Source organism: Vanacampus margaritifer, unplaced genomic scaffold (assembly GCF_051991255.1).
Source record: "Vanacampus margaritifer isolate UIUO_Vmar unplaced genomic scaffold, RoL_Vmar_1.0 HiC_scaffold_42, whole genome shotgun sequence".
Classification (NCBI taxonomy): domain Eukaryota; kingdom Metazoa; phylum Chordata; class Actinopteri; order Syngnathiformes; family Syngnathidae; genus Vanacampus; species Vanacampus margaritifer.
Window position 1 is genome coordinate 122036 of NW_027520752.1, and position 12762 is coordinate 134797.

The window sequence follows — 12762 nt, forward strand, 5'->3', positions numbered from 1 at the left end:
CTATTTCGTTAGGGGAAGTATTTAACTTAATAACCCGATTCTCACATTTATCAGATTATTCTATTAATTGGACAAAATCAACACTTCTACCTATTACAGAAAATTCATGGAACCCTGCAAGCCAGGACCCACACTACTCATTTCCTATAGGTAATTTAAAATATTTAGGCATAAAAATCTCACCTAAATTAACTGATTTAAATCATTTAAATTTTACTCCACTTCTGGTTAGCATTTATAATGACCTGGAGCGCTGGAATAATCTTCCTATTTCTCTAATAGGACGAATAGCCACAATTAAAATGAAAGTTTTACCCAAAATAAACAATTTTTTTCTCAATGATTCCATTTAAACCTACGGCTAACTGGTTCCAGCTGTTGGACTCGGCCGTTACAAAATTTTACTGGAATAAAAAAAAAAAGCAAAGATTGGTCTATCTACTCTTCAGAAAAGTTAATCCAAAGGAGGTCTAGAGGCACCAAATTTTATGCACTACTATATAGCTAACCAGCTACAATATATCATTCTATGGGCACAACCCAACAGAGATACTAACTGTTGGCTGGAACTACAACTGAAGGATTGTAATAACCTCAGACTTCTAGATTTACTCTTTATCACAACATCGATTAAGCAACATAATTGTTTTAAAACCCCATTGATTTCCGCCACCCTGACTGCCTGGTGGAAGGCACTAGAACTAGAAATTACAAAAGCCCAAGTGGAGCCCTGTGGGCTTTCTCCCCTATGGCATAACACCGACTTTCAACTTAACAACCAAACTGTAATGATTGGGGTCAGCTGTTTCTGTTTCCCTTGCAGTCACTGGGGAAACAGCTGGAGGGCGGAGCCCGCCAAACACACCTGCTGCCCATCAGCCCATCAGGCCAAGATAAAGGCCTGGCAGATACAGCGAGGAGTGTCGGGTTATTACTCCGTGACGCTACTCACCAGACCTGACTTGTAGCGCTTCTACGTGAATCTACTCCGTATCCCAATGACTCGCCGTTTTGTCCGCCCTCGGGCGTGATTTTGTGTTTCCTTGTTTTTTGATTAAAACTAAGTTATCCGCATCCCTGCCGTGGCTCTCCTACCTTCCTGCACTTGGGTCCTCCACTCCCACACCGTAACACAATCGTTTTATTTAGGTGTGTGGGAGCAGAAAGGAATTACACATCTCAACCATTTTTTTTTCAGATAATATGTTTATATCATATACATCCTTGCTCCAAAAATACAAAATAAAAAGCGGAAATTTTTTACATTATCTGCAAGTTAAAAGTATGATAAAGAAACCAATTCCAACACTTCGGGGTATGCTCCAACCGCCTGTTTTAGCTAAAGATATTATCAAGCTTTCTCCGACAACAAAAAAACTCTCAAAAATATATAAGTTACTTTCATATACTGATAAAATGTCTTTACCCATCTTGAAATGGGAGACAGACTTGTCTATAGCTCCGGAATCTGACTTTTGCATTCAAGTTTGTGAAAACTTATTTAAAATGACAAAACACACACATTTACAACTTATCCAATACAAAATTATTCATAGAACATACATTACTCAATATATGATGAAGAAAATGGGACTCTCACTCTCCGACATTTGTCTCCAGTGTTTACAAAACACTACAGACACTTATTTTCATGCTTTATGGTTATGTACTCCGGTTATGTATTTCTGGACTAAAGTCTTAGAAAATTTTTCCGCTATCTTGGACTGTAGAATACCTTTATCTCCAAACTTGTGTTTGCTAGGTGACCTAACGACAACTGACTTACCACATAAACAAATTCAATCTACACTTGTAGCCCTTACTGGAAAAATAAACAAACTCTGAATATCGACCAATGGTCTAACCTCCTCATAAATCGCATTTTAATGGAAAAAATATCGGCCTCAAATAAAAACCAAATATCAAAATTCATCGAAATATGGTCTACGTATATAGAATATTTTAACCTAATTCTGGTTATTTAATTCTGCCTGTTAGCGAGAGCCACCACATCGTGATAACTTACATTGATGTCTCTGCATTTGGCAGTTTGTAACTAATAGTTGTATTTTTATAGTCAGGAACCCAGTTGCTGCCAACAGGATCGAGCAGATTCACCTCCAATGGGCACTAAGGGTTAATATTCGGATTCACTGCATGCCAGGGGGCTAATTCTACAGGTGCTGTCCCCCCCTGGCTGGGCGTGGGCGGGTCTGCCCCTCTGTTGGCTGCTGGGTGGCGGCTGCGTCTTGGTCGTTCCCTGGGTCTCGTGGGGGGTGCTGCGTTGTGGGGCTCTCCCTGGTGTTCGGGGCGGGGGTGCTGGGGTTGGGGGGTGTCTGGGGATTTGGGGACCTGGGGGCGACTGGGGCTGGGTTGGGGTGGATGGCGGGGGTGGGTGGGGTGCGGGGGGGGGGGGTCGTGGGGGGAGCGGGGATTGTGGGCCGGTGGGGTGCCTCTCCCCCTCTCTCTGCGGCCCTGCCGCTGCCTCCTGCCCTTCCTGTCGTCTCCTTCCCCCGTCCCCTCCCCCTCCCCTGTCCGCCTTCCTCCCCCTCCCCTGGCCCGGGGGCTCCATCCGTGGCCTGGGTCTCGGCGCTCCGGGGGCCGGGAGGGTGGATGGGATTGGGGTTGTGCCCGCCCCGCTCCGGTGGACCTCCTGGCACTTCGGGCGGGCCCCAGTATTCCGGGGGGCAAGCCCTATCGCCCCGCCGGGCTGGTCCCATATGCCCGCCGGGGTCCCGGTGGGGTGGAGGGGGGTTTGGTGGTCGGGTGCGCCTCCCGCCCCCGCCCGGTTGGGGGGGGCCCAGCTGGTCGCTCCTCTTAACTCACTGCACTAGTTTTGCACAATACACTTCAGACATAGAGGGCACATAACACACTTTGGGGGGGAGTGGGGTAGGGTGGAAACACCATCTTCGCCCTGCAACTCCCCTCCAATTTTAATGCACCATACAACTGGGGGGGGGGGGGGCAGGGGTTGTGGGCCGGTGGGGTGCCTGGCGGGCCTGCAGTGCCCCGTCCTGCTGCGTTGGGTTGGGGGCGCGGGCCGCGTTGGGGTGGGGGGCGCTCCTGCTCCTGGGTTTGCTCTCCGGCCGGTGGCCCCTGCGGGGCCCGGGGGTCGTCCTTTGGCGCTGCCACGGCCTGGGGGGCCCTGAGGTGTTGCGCTCGCTCTGTCCTGGCGGGGGTCGACGGCTCCCCTCTTTGGTGGAGATTTTCATGCATGCCAGATCCACCACACCAGCATCTATCGTAACTCAGACACAATCTGCTTCTCCCTCAGGTCATTGGATTGGTGGATGCTGGTGTCTGGGATCTCACTCTGCTTCGTCTGTCCTTCCTACCTTTCCTCAGTCTTTCCTTTGGGCCCTTGAGGTCTCCCTGATTTGTTGGAGTTTGGATGTCTCTGGGGTTGGTGAAGGACTCTGGTTGGTGGCCCGGTGGGTGATGTCTGGTCGGTACTGGACTTCACTTTCCTTTCTTTTCTTTGGTCCTTCTTCGGGTCTCCTGACGGCCCCACAACGCTGGATTCTGAAGTGTTTGGTTTAGGTGAACGGTATGGGATTTGTTTTTTTTTTACACGCACGCACGCACGCACGCACGCACGCACGCACGCACACACACACACACACACGCACAAACACACACCCACATACAAAAAAAAAAAAAGGGAGAACAGTGATGATGACATGTCAAATGATCAATACTGAGCTCTCCAAAAAGAAGAAAAAAAAAGAAAAGAGGTGGGACGTTTGACACTGAGACTCCGGAGCATGTGTCAGCCGAGTGAGACAGACTGCTCGAAACAATGTATCAAAAGCCCCGATGAAACCTCCGTGATCACGTGCTGATGACGTATGCGGCTTTATGCGCGCTAATGAGATACCGGAAATTACGTAACTGATTCAAACCCTTTGGCGCGGTGTCAGGCGCACAATTCCCTCATGTAGATATTTGCTTCACTTTATGTTCACCTGGAAAAGTTAGTTATTCGGTATGTTTCCAACAAAAGTACTCCCACAATGATGCAATTAAAGTTTCCAATTATGCATTACTTTTAAATCGTGTGTAGAAGATACAGGCTTGACCCAAGTATTTTCCACCGGGTTGCTATAAGCGCTTCTCCAAGACCCTCAGTCACATCTCCCAAAGACTGATGTTGAAATACTTGTCATCTGGCTTCACAGCGCACTTGTGTCATATCCAAATCATGTTTATAAAAATTGAATGAGTAACAGGACATCACATTGAACCATAGTACTGGTACAGTGTCAAAATATTGCAACACTTCCATGTGTACCTGATGATCATTAGATAGACACAAATGTAAGACTGAGTGTACTGGTGTTATGTTGGAATATAAATCAATCAGGCGAATCACTTTGAAGATTATAGCTGCTATGGCTCCAGCTGACCACCAGATGTCACCGGTACGATCTATCTTATGGGGCTTTGAAACTTCGACTCTTTTTCCAAAGCAATCAGCCGAAAGCCTCAAAAGCTTCACAAGGCTTCATTGTCCCATCTCACACTGTGTATATAGTAGTGATGGCAGTGCGACACTGAAGCTTCGATACAAGCTTCAAACCCTGAACTACAATTCCATAGAACCACTGCGATAAAGCGATACACGCGCCGATACGGGGTTTCACACTTGCGCACTCGGCAGAGTGCTGGAGCACCAGTGTTGTTCGTCCCATCACTACCTCCAAGCACTGATAACGCTTTTGAGAGGCACGTAATGACAAATGAGCCACCAGAGGGTGCTGCAACCGCACAAAAACAAAGACACTTACTGAAATGTTCACTTTAATTATTCACTTTTATTGTTCACTTTATTTTATCACTTCAAAACACTCAAGTGGAAATTAACTAATTGGAACGTCATGTCTCTTCATATTTCACATCCCTGGCACTTAATATTCCACACATTTTTTTATACCACAATCCGTAGTGTGGCCTCCATGACATGAAATTGTACAGTTACATTTTATCGTTGCATCGCTAAGCTAAACAGTGGAGAACAACAAAAGGTGGCAGTAGTGAGTACTAGAATTAAACTAATTGCTGATTGGCGTCCACAAAGTGGTCATCCAGACAGGAAGCTGCATTCGGACGGCGACGTCACATCAGCTGGATACTAGTCAGCAACGCAGACCACACCTCCAACCACTTGATGCTTCGCAGGTCTTGAATTTGATATTTGTGATCCATCTGGTGGATGTCGTTAAAGGTCAGGCGAAAAGTGTCGGCGTCACACCAGATGACAATCTGGATGAGGACAAATCAGAAAGTCAATAAGTACTCAATCAGTAAATGTAGTTTCTACAGGTGCATTTTCACATGTGGACATCTCTACTTGCGCCCACTTCAATTTATGCTCGTATTGGATTGATATTTTGGATTTTACGGATGCTAGGCCTCATCATAGATGCGCACTACAGAAAAAGCTTCAAAAGAAAAACACTTCCAAGTGTGACCAGATCAAGATCAAGTGGTGTGACCTTGAAGTCGAGTCCGGGTCCAAAGGGCCGTTGCTCTGGAAAGTTCTCCTGCCTCTTTTCACCCCACGAGCCGTCCACCATGGAGTTGAGCACGACGGTTCTGCTTTCAAAGTTGAACCTCAGGTGCAGCGCCGTCGCGTCGTCATCGGGGTGGAGGTCGCGCCCCAGCAGGTTGACGATGAGCCTGCCGCGCAAACACACAAAGTCGTCGTGGTAACGGGCTTCTTGACCTTGGGGCAGGGCGTGGCTTATTACGTCTCTGCTTTGGGATAGGCTCGTCCTCTGATGACTATGCTGCGGTTCACGCTGAGACCGTCATCGAGCGCACCTCTGAATCCGCCTTTCTGTACACGCACAATTGAGAAAAAATTTAATTTTAATCATTTATTTGCAAAAGACAATAAAAACGATCCTTTTTATGTCATTGTGGACAATATGGACAGATATTTCCAAAGATGACCTGAAAAAGGTCAGCTTACTTACAACACGGGGAGCTTATAATGCTATTCAGCATTCACAGCAAAAACCATTAACTCACCGAGTTGGCAAGCACGGGGAGCATGCACGAGCATGTGACATTGTGAGAGGAACACGCCATCCCACTGGCCGAGCTCGTGCAGATCTCGGGCTCCCGATTGGTCGGCGGAGCGGTGGTCGACGTCAGTGGGTAGTGGGGAGGGTGGGAGGTGGGGAGGGCGGGACAGGTAAGATTAGGAAGAGCGGGGCATGTAAGATCAGGACATTTCGGGAGGGCGGGACAGGTAAGATTAGGAAGAGCGGGGCATGTAAGATCAGGACATTTCGGACAGGCAAGGGATGGGGTCTCGTCTGCAGAGAAAAAAGAAATCCATTTGAAAGGACAGTGCACATTAGCAGACATGCAAACGTTGTTTGTCATGCGTCTTCTGAAGACACAGGACGTCTGCCTTTTCTTTCAGGGTCGCTAGCGCCACTCTTACTTTTTGAGCATGATGGCATAAGTCATTTGAAAAAATACCGGAGTCTGGTTGCCATCAGCTGTATGACTGACTTAAAAAGAACTCTGGCAATTACTAAGTAATCATCTGTGCATGAAGAAGTCATGCTTCCAAAGTAAGCTATAAATAAACATTCAAAGCTAAATTAACTCATTCACTGCCATTGACGACTATAGACGTCAAAAATTCATGTGAACTTTTTCTATTTAACTTTTTTTTCCCATTTCATTTCATTTTTTATGAAAACCTAGAATTTATTTTTTTGTATATTTATAACAGATATAAAATTTGTGATTAATCTTGAGTCAACTATTGAAGTCATGCGATTGATTTCGAATAAAGATTTTAATCGTCTAACGCCCGTTATTTTTAATACTTTTTTTTTAAATTAGGGGCGTCAGGTGATACATTTTTTAAATTGTAATTAATCACATGACTTCACTAGTTAACTAACGATTAATCACAAAATTTATATCTGTTCTGAATGTACAAAAAAAAAAAGATCTAGGTTTTCATACTCTTGTTAGCAAGTGGAAAAAAACTAATAGAAATAGTTCAAATGAATTTTGGACGTATATAGCCGTCAATGGCAGTGAATGCGTTAACAAGTAAGTGATCGTGTGCTTGATGCCAAATATTGCATGTTTAAAACTAAGGTTGTCTATTTCATTTTTAACAAAAACTAATTTTGTTCCTAAATGCCATTTTCAAAACTGCACTTCCAATTAATTGACAAAACCCGGTGTGTTTTTTCCCGAATGTTACTATGAAAGTAACAAGTAATTAGCAAAGTAACTAAGTTACTTTATAATCACTTTCTCAATGTCAATGTGGCAACACATGGATTTGGATTGGATTGGACCAGGAATCCCGTCTCAATCTCCTCACCTGGAAAAGAAAGTTCCATGCAAAAAGAACGAGTCCAATTTTGCTGGGACGTCACATTACTAACCGCATTGTCGTAGCGACACGCTAAGGTAATGCAGCCACAAATCAACAAAGTGTGGACTCACCCACAGGGCGCTTGCAGATGTAGGCCAGGTACCTGTCGCAGTCCTTGGTGTACCAACCACTTTGCGTTATCACAGTGCAGTATCCGCTACTAGGTTTTTCGTGCAGCGGACCAGGACCCCATTGCCTGAAACAGGCAACAAGCTTTCACACAAGGGATTTATAAATTGGTGGCCCCCAACCTCCCAGAGCGGATTTCAGGCACAGAGATTTTTCCTGCTCCAAGCACTGAGTAAAGAAATGGCACTTACGACACTACTTGAAAGTAAAGCGTTCCATCAACCCACTTCCACTCTGAGTTATACTGATAAGCACGCCACAGGCCGATCCAGATGAAGTTCCTGGGAAATTGTGAACGCACCCAGTTCTGCAAGAATGGTAGAGAGAGTAAAGAAACGTTTCCATTAGCCCGGTTCTTTGCTTGGCCCTGCGTGGACGCATTTCCAAGACTTTTTGGGGCACAAGCGTTTACGATGGAACCGCTTTTCAGAACCATCTCGGAGCTAGCCTTTTTTTAAAGTTAAAGTACCACTGATTGTCACACCCAACTAAGTGGGGCGGAATTCCTTCTCCGCATTTGACCCAGGGAGCGGTGAGCCGCAGGGGCTGCGCTTGGGAATCATTTGGTGTTCTAAGCCCCCAATTCCAAACCTTAATGCTGAGTGTCAAGCCGGGCGGCATTGGGTTCCGTTCTTATTGTCTTTGGTATGACCCGGCCGGGGATTGAACCCACGACCTCCCAGCCTCAGGGCGAACACTACCGCCACGGCCAATGAGCTGATTTTTGAATCAACGCAAAACAGTGTCCGTTTTCAAGTTATGAAAATGAAAGAGCGGGAGCAAAAGGGAGCGAGAGAATGAGAGATACAATACAGAGAGATTGATCAAGATTGAGAGAGAGAAATGGAGAGAAATATATAGAGAGAAAAATAGAGAGGGAAATCGAAAGAGAAATAGAGAAACAGAGAGAGAGAAAGAAATAGAGAGCGATTGATAAAGATTGAGAAATAGAGAGAGAAATAGAGAGAGCGTAAGAGAGAAATAGAGAGAGCGATTGATAAAGAAAGACAGAGATAGAGAGAGAAATAGAGAGAGAGAAATAGCGAGAGAGAAAGCAATAGAGAAATCGAGAGGGAGTGAAAGAGAGAGAGAGAAATATAAAGAGAGTGAAAGAGATTGAGCGATAGAGAGAAATATATATAGAGAGAAATAGAGAGACAGAGAGTGAGAAAGAGAGCATAAGAGAGAAATAGAGAGAGAGCGATTGATAAAAGATTGAGAAATAGAGAGAAATGAAGAGAGAGAAATATATAGAGAGAGAAATATATACATAGAGAGCAATAGAGAGAAAGAGAGAAATAGAGAGACAGAAAGAGAGAGAGAGTGCAATTGATAAAGATTGAGAGAGAGAAATAGAGAGATAGAGATTGAGAAGTAGAGATAAAGAGAGAAATAGAAAGAGAGAGAGAAAAAAATAAAGAAATAAGAGAGCAAGAAAGAGAGAGCGAAATGGAGAGAGGAATAAAAAGAAAGATAGAGAGAAAAAGAGAGAGAAATAGAAAGAGGAGGAAAAATAGAGAAATAGAGAGTGAGAACTAGAGAGAGAAATAGAAATAGAAAGAGAGAGGAGGAAAAATAGAGAGTGAGAAATAGAGAGAGAAATTGAGAAAAATATAGAGAAATAGAGAGATATAAATAGAAAGAGAGAAATAGAAAGGGAGAAATGGAGAGATAAATAGAGAGAAAGAAATAGAGAGAGAAATAGAAATAGAAAGAGAGAGAAGGAAAAATAGAGAAATAGAGAGAGTGAGAAACAGAGAAATAGAAAAAATATAGAGAGATAAATAGAAAGAGAGACAAAGAGAAATAGAGAGAAATAGAGAGAGAGAAATAGAAAAAGAGAGAGAAGGAAAAAGAGAAATATGGAGAGTGAGAAATAGAGAAAGAGAAAAATATAGATAAATAGAAAGAGAGAGAGAGAAATAGAAAGAGAAATAGAGAGAGAAAGAGAGAAATTGAGATAGATGGAAAGAGTGAAATAGAGAGAGAGAGAGAGAGAGAGAGAGCGTCACCTGCTCATTTCTGTCCCAAATGCTGGCCAGGAGGCCTCCCTTGGAGTAACAGCTGTGTAGAGCTCTTTGCCAACTCTGATAGTCGTTTGAGAAATAGTAACAGTGTTCCTTGTAGCGCCGCCAGTTGGTCGGACATTGGGAGAGCACTGGAAAAACAACAAGATGAGAAACACACCAAAATCCACCACACATGACCGCATTCATTGCATATACAGTAAAAATGATAGCTAGTCCAGGGGCTTGTCATGTAACATAGCAATGAACGTCTTTGCCATTTCAAGTGGTGTCCTTAGGGGGCGCTATAGGACAATTAAGGTCACATGGGGCGCAGACACTTCTAATAGGCCTACAGTATACGTCCCCGATCCATCAGGCAGGGCCTACGTATAGTGGCGCAGATGGGATTTTAGAACTGGGGGGGGGGGGGGGGGTGACAGGGACTAAAACATTTAATTAATTAATAATTAATGTTGGATAAAATCTAAACAAAGATGTAGCAGCTGACATGTATATTTTATAGTTCCGGTATTTCAATTACGCTATAGCCGACATGTCAAGCATTATCTAGCTAAGGAGAGAAAAGTTACAAACACCGACTGAATATTGTTCATTCTATCTTTCAAATTGAGCAAACACCTTTTTTGTTTGTTTTTGTTTACAGTGTATTAAAAGACTCGAACTGTGACGGTGTGTTCGGTTGAAAATCGGAATTTAGAGATCTAATAACTGTCACCAAAGTAGCGTGCTCCCAGCGCTTCCCAGCCTTATAAATGCACAACTAAACACGTAAAGTTACTACAAAGAAACACTTGGTGGGGTTGCGCACGCACGGCTCTCATTTAAGATAAAAAAACATAGGAAAAGTGCATACAAGCCGAGCGTTGTGGCGTAGGCCTACTTGTTGCGTCTCCGTGGCGACTCGGGCGCCTTGAAGTGCACAGTATGGTTTTTTTATTCCCATAAAATTCTAAATTGCTGTTATTTTTTTGATAGTCCTTTGCCATTTAAAAAAAAAGTCTCAAGAGCTCACAATGAGTGCAATGACATTTTTTAAAGGAAAACCTCGATAAGAGTTGAACTCTGAATTAAAAGAATATAACTTCATTAGATTTTTGGACAAAGTATTGCGGCGGGGGTGGTGGGTGGGGGTTATTTTTCATCCAAAGTTAATTAAGTAAGTACACTCTCACCTGAACAAGTCCACCAAAGGACAAAGGTAACAAGGAAAGTCACTGCATGAATCCTCATGTTCGGAACTTCCACTGGACGGAAATTAACAGCAGGGGCACACTTAGCAGCAGGGGATCACCGAGTCAACTGCGTCGCACCTCCCTCCGCCCTCTTGTCCCCAGATCACAATGATACCACGTCACAAGCAGACGAAACAAGGGGGGAAAAAGCTTTGCGGGACCCTGTGCGACGTCATTTCAAAGCCTTGAAGACCTGTGTGACGTCATTTCAAAGCCTTGTAGCCTAATAATAATAACTAGAAAAATTCCCGCGGAAATTTTGAATGGGACTGCTGACTCTTGTAAATGAGCTGAACAGTTTAAAATTTAAACGACTGGAATCGGTCAAGAAATGTGGAAGTTAACCATAATCAACATCAACTAAAAGTATCTTACTGTCCATAAAAAAATGTAAATGAGCTGAACAGTTTAAAATTTAAAGGACGAATCGGTCAAAAAATGTGGAAGTTAACCATAATCAACATCAACTAAAAGTATCTCACTGTCCCTTTAAGAAAAATGCACTTTCACGCACACACATTTGACTTGGAGACGTCACGCACCCATATTCCATTGATATTGTATGAGAGACGCACACCTGGAACAAAAGCCTCTCACGACTTAATGGTTCAAAAAATGGCTCGTTAGAACGGCCAGGGTTTGGGGAACACGAGCATGTTCTAATTTTTTTAATCGGATGAAAAATGACCAAATGAGAGCAGGTTGAAAACTTATGATTTATCCAAAATAAAGAGGAAAAAAGAGGCGAATTTAACATGGAAAAGATAGGCGAGTTAGTCCGACTTCTCCTCGCTTAAAGTGAAAATAAAGGTACTAAATGACACCTTAGCCAAATAAAAGTTAGTTTGTCTGAAAGAAGAGACTTGTCACTACAAAATGTGAGAATTTGATGCCTAGTGAGCAAAGATTGTGGCCATGGTGACGAGTTGAAGTGAAACTTTTGGAAATAGATTTTTCTGCCCTCTTGTGGGTCACAACTTAAGGGGTGACCAAGTTGTCCCGCCAACGGGCCTCCTTTTTGTTCAATATTAGAGTCATACTGTAAATGGTATATCCCATAATGGCGGGACATGGGTGTGAAGTTCCACACACTCTTTGACCGTCCTGTTATGGTGAATGAATGAAATTGACATCTACGTAAAAGAGGCTAGTGGCATGTTAATAAGCACATGGTGGTATTTCTGTGAATGGAGGGGCGATCACAGTGGGATTAGTGGTCATTGTGGAGCCTAACTGGCTTTACACAAGCATGTCAAGGGTAAGATGGCAAGGAGAGGAGGGGGCGGGGGGCAGGCAAAAAAGAAAAAAAAAGACACGAAGGGGGTTGGGGTGAGGGTAACCTGAATGGGGTTGCGTCTCAGGAGCAGCAGTGGCTTCCAGTCTTTCTGGGGGTACAGAGGAAGAAGAGGAGGAGGAGGCAGAAGAAGGGGCCGCTCGCCGCCCCTGTCCTGGGGGGGGTCGGCCAGGCGAAGTAACCGCTGCAAACGCCTACACACTAAACTTATGGGCAGCCGATGAGGGCCGTACTCTGACGGAGGGGCGGAGGGAGAAAGGGTGGATATTATGGAGGGGAGGAGAGGAAGTGGAGGACATGATGCTGAAGGAGAGGAACTGCTGCTTGCGAAGAAAGGCTACACGCGCCCACACCCATGTAGACTACTCAAACATTAAAAAGAGACATATGATATTTTTCTACAAATTAAGACAGTTATCCTGTGTTTCAATGCTTCATCAAACTATTTTTTATAGTCATGAGAGGGGCCAACATCAAAATGTCAACTTTGCACACCGTTTAAAGGTACATTTTCTGGCATCGATGGTATTTTAGCTATATAATTTCACCCATATGGCCAGTTAGCACTCTCAACTATGAACAATCAAAGAGTATTTCTTCTATAAAATGTCACCTTTTATAATATACACACGCCAGGGGGACACTTACCGGACAGCGCCG

At 44.1% G+C, this 12762-nt stretch overlaps 1 protein-coding gene across 1 annotated transcript; it reads right to left on the bottom strand.

The window, feature by feature from the left end:
* Positions 1-4797: 4797 nt before the first annotated feature.
* On the bottom strand, positions 4798-10925 carry LOC144040878 (uncharacterized). The gene is made up of 8 exons (XM_077555238.1): positions 10749-10925; positions 9559-9704; positions 7738-7853; positions 7489-7613; positions 6037-6326; positions 5754-5842; positions 5499-5682; positions 4798-5265 (listed from the first exon to the last, which is right to left on the bottom strand). The coding sequence occupies exons 1-8, from the start codon at positions 10804-10806 to the stop codon at positions 5119-5121; spliced, it is 1155 nt and encodes a 384-aa protein (XP_077411364.1). The 5' UTR covers positions 10807-10925; the 3' UTR covers positions 4798-5118.
* Positions 10926-12762: the final 1837 nt, after the last annotated feature.

Coding starts and splice junctions, on each gene's coding strand:
- LOC144040878 (XM_077555238.1), bottom strand. CDS start 10,806: ATGAGGATTCATGCAGTGACTTTCCTTGTTACCTTTGTCCTTTGGTGG. Junction 6,327..7,488: donor CATCTGCAAGCGCCCTGTGG/GTGAGTCCACAC, acceptor TTTTCTCTGCAG/ACGAGACCCCATCCCTTGCC. Junction 5,843..6,036: donor TCCCCGTGCTTGCCAACTCG/GTGAGTTAATGG, acceptor GTGCGTGTACAG/AAAGGCGGATTCAGAGGTGC.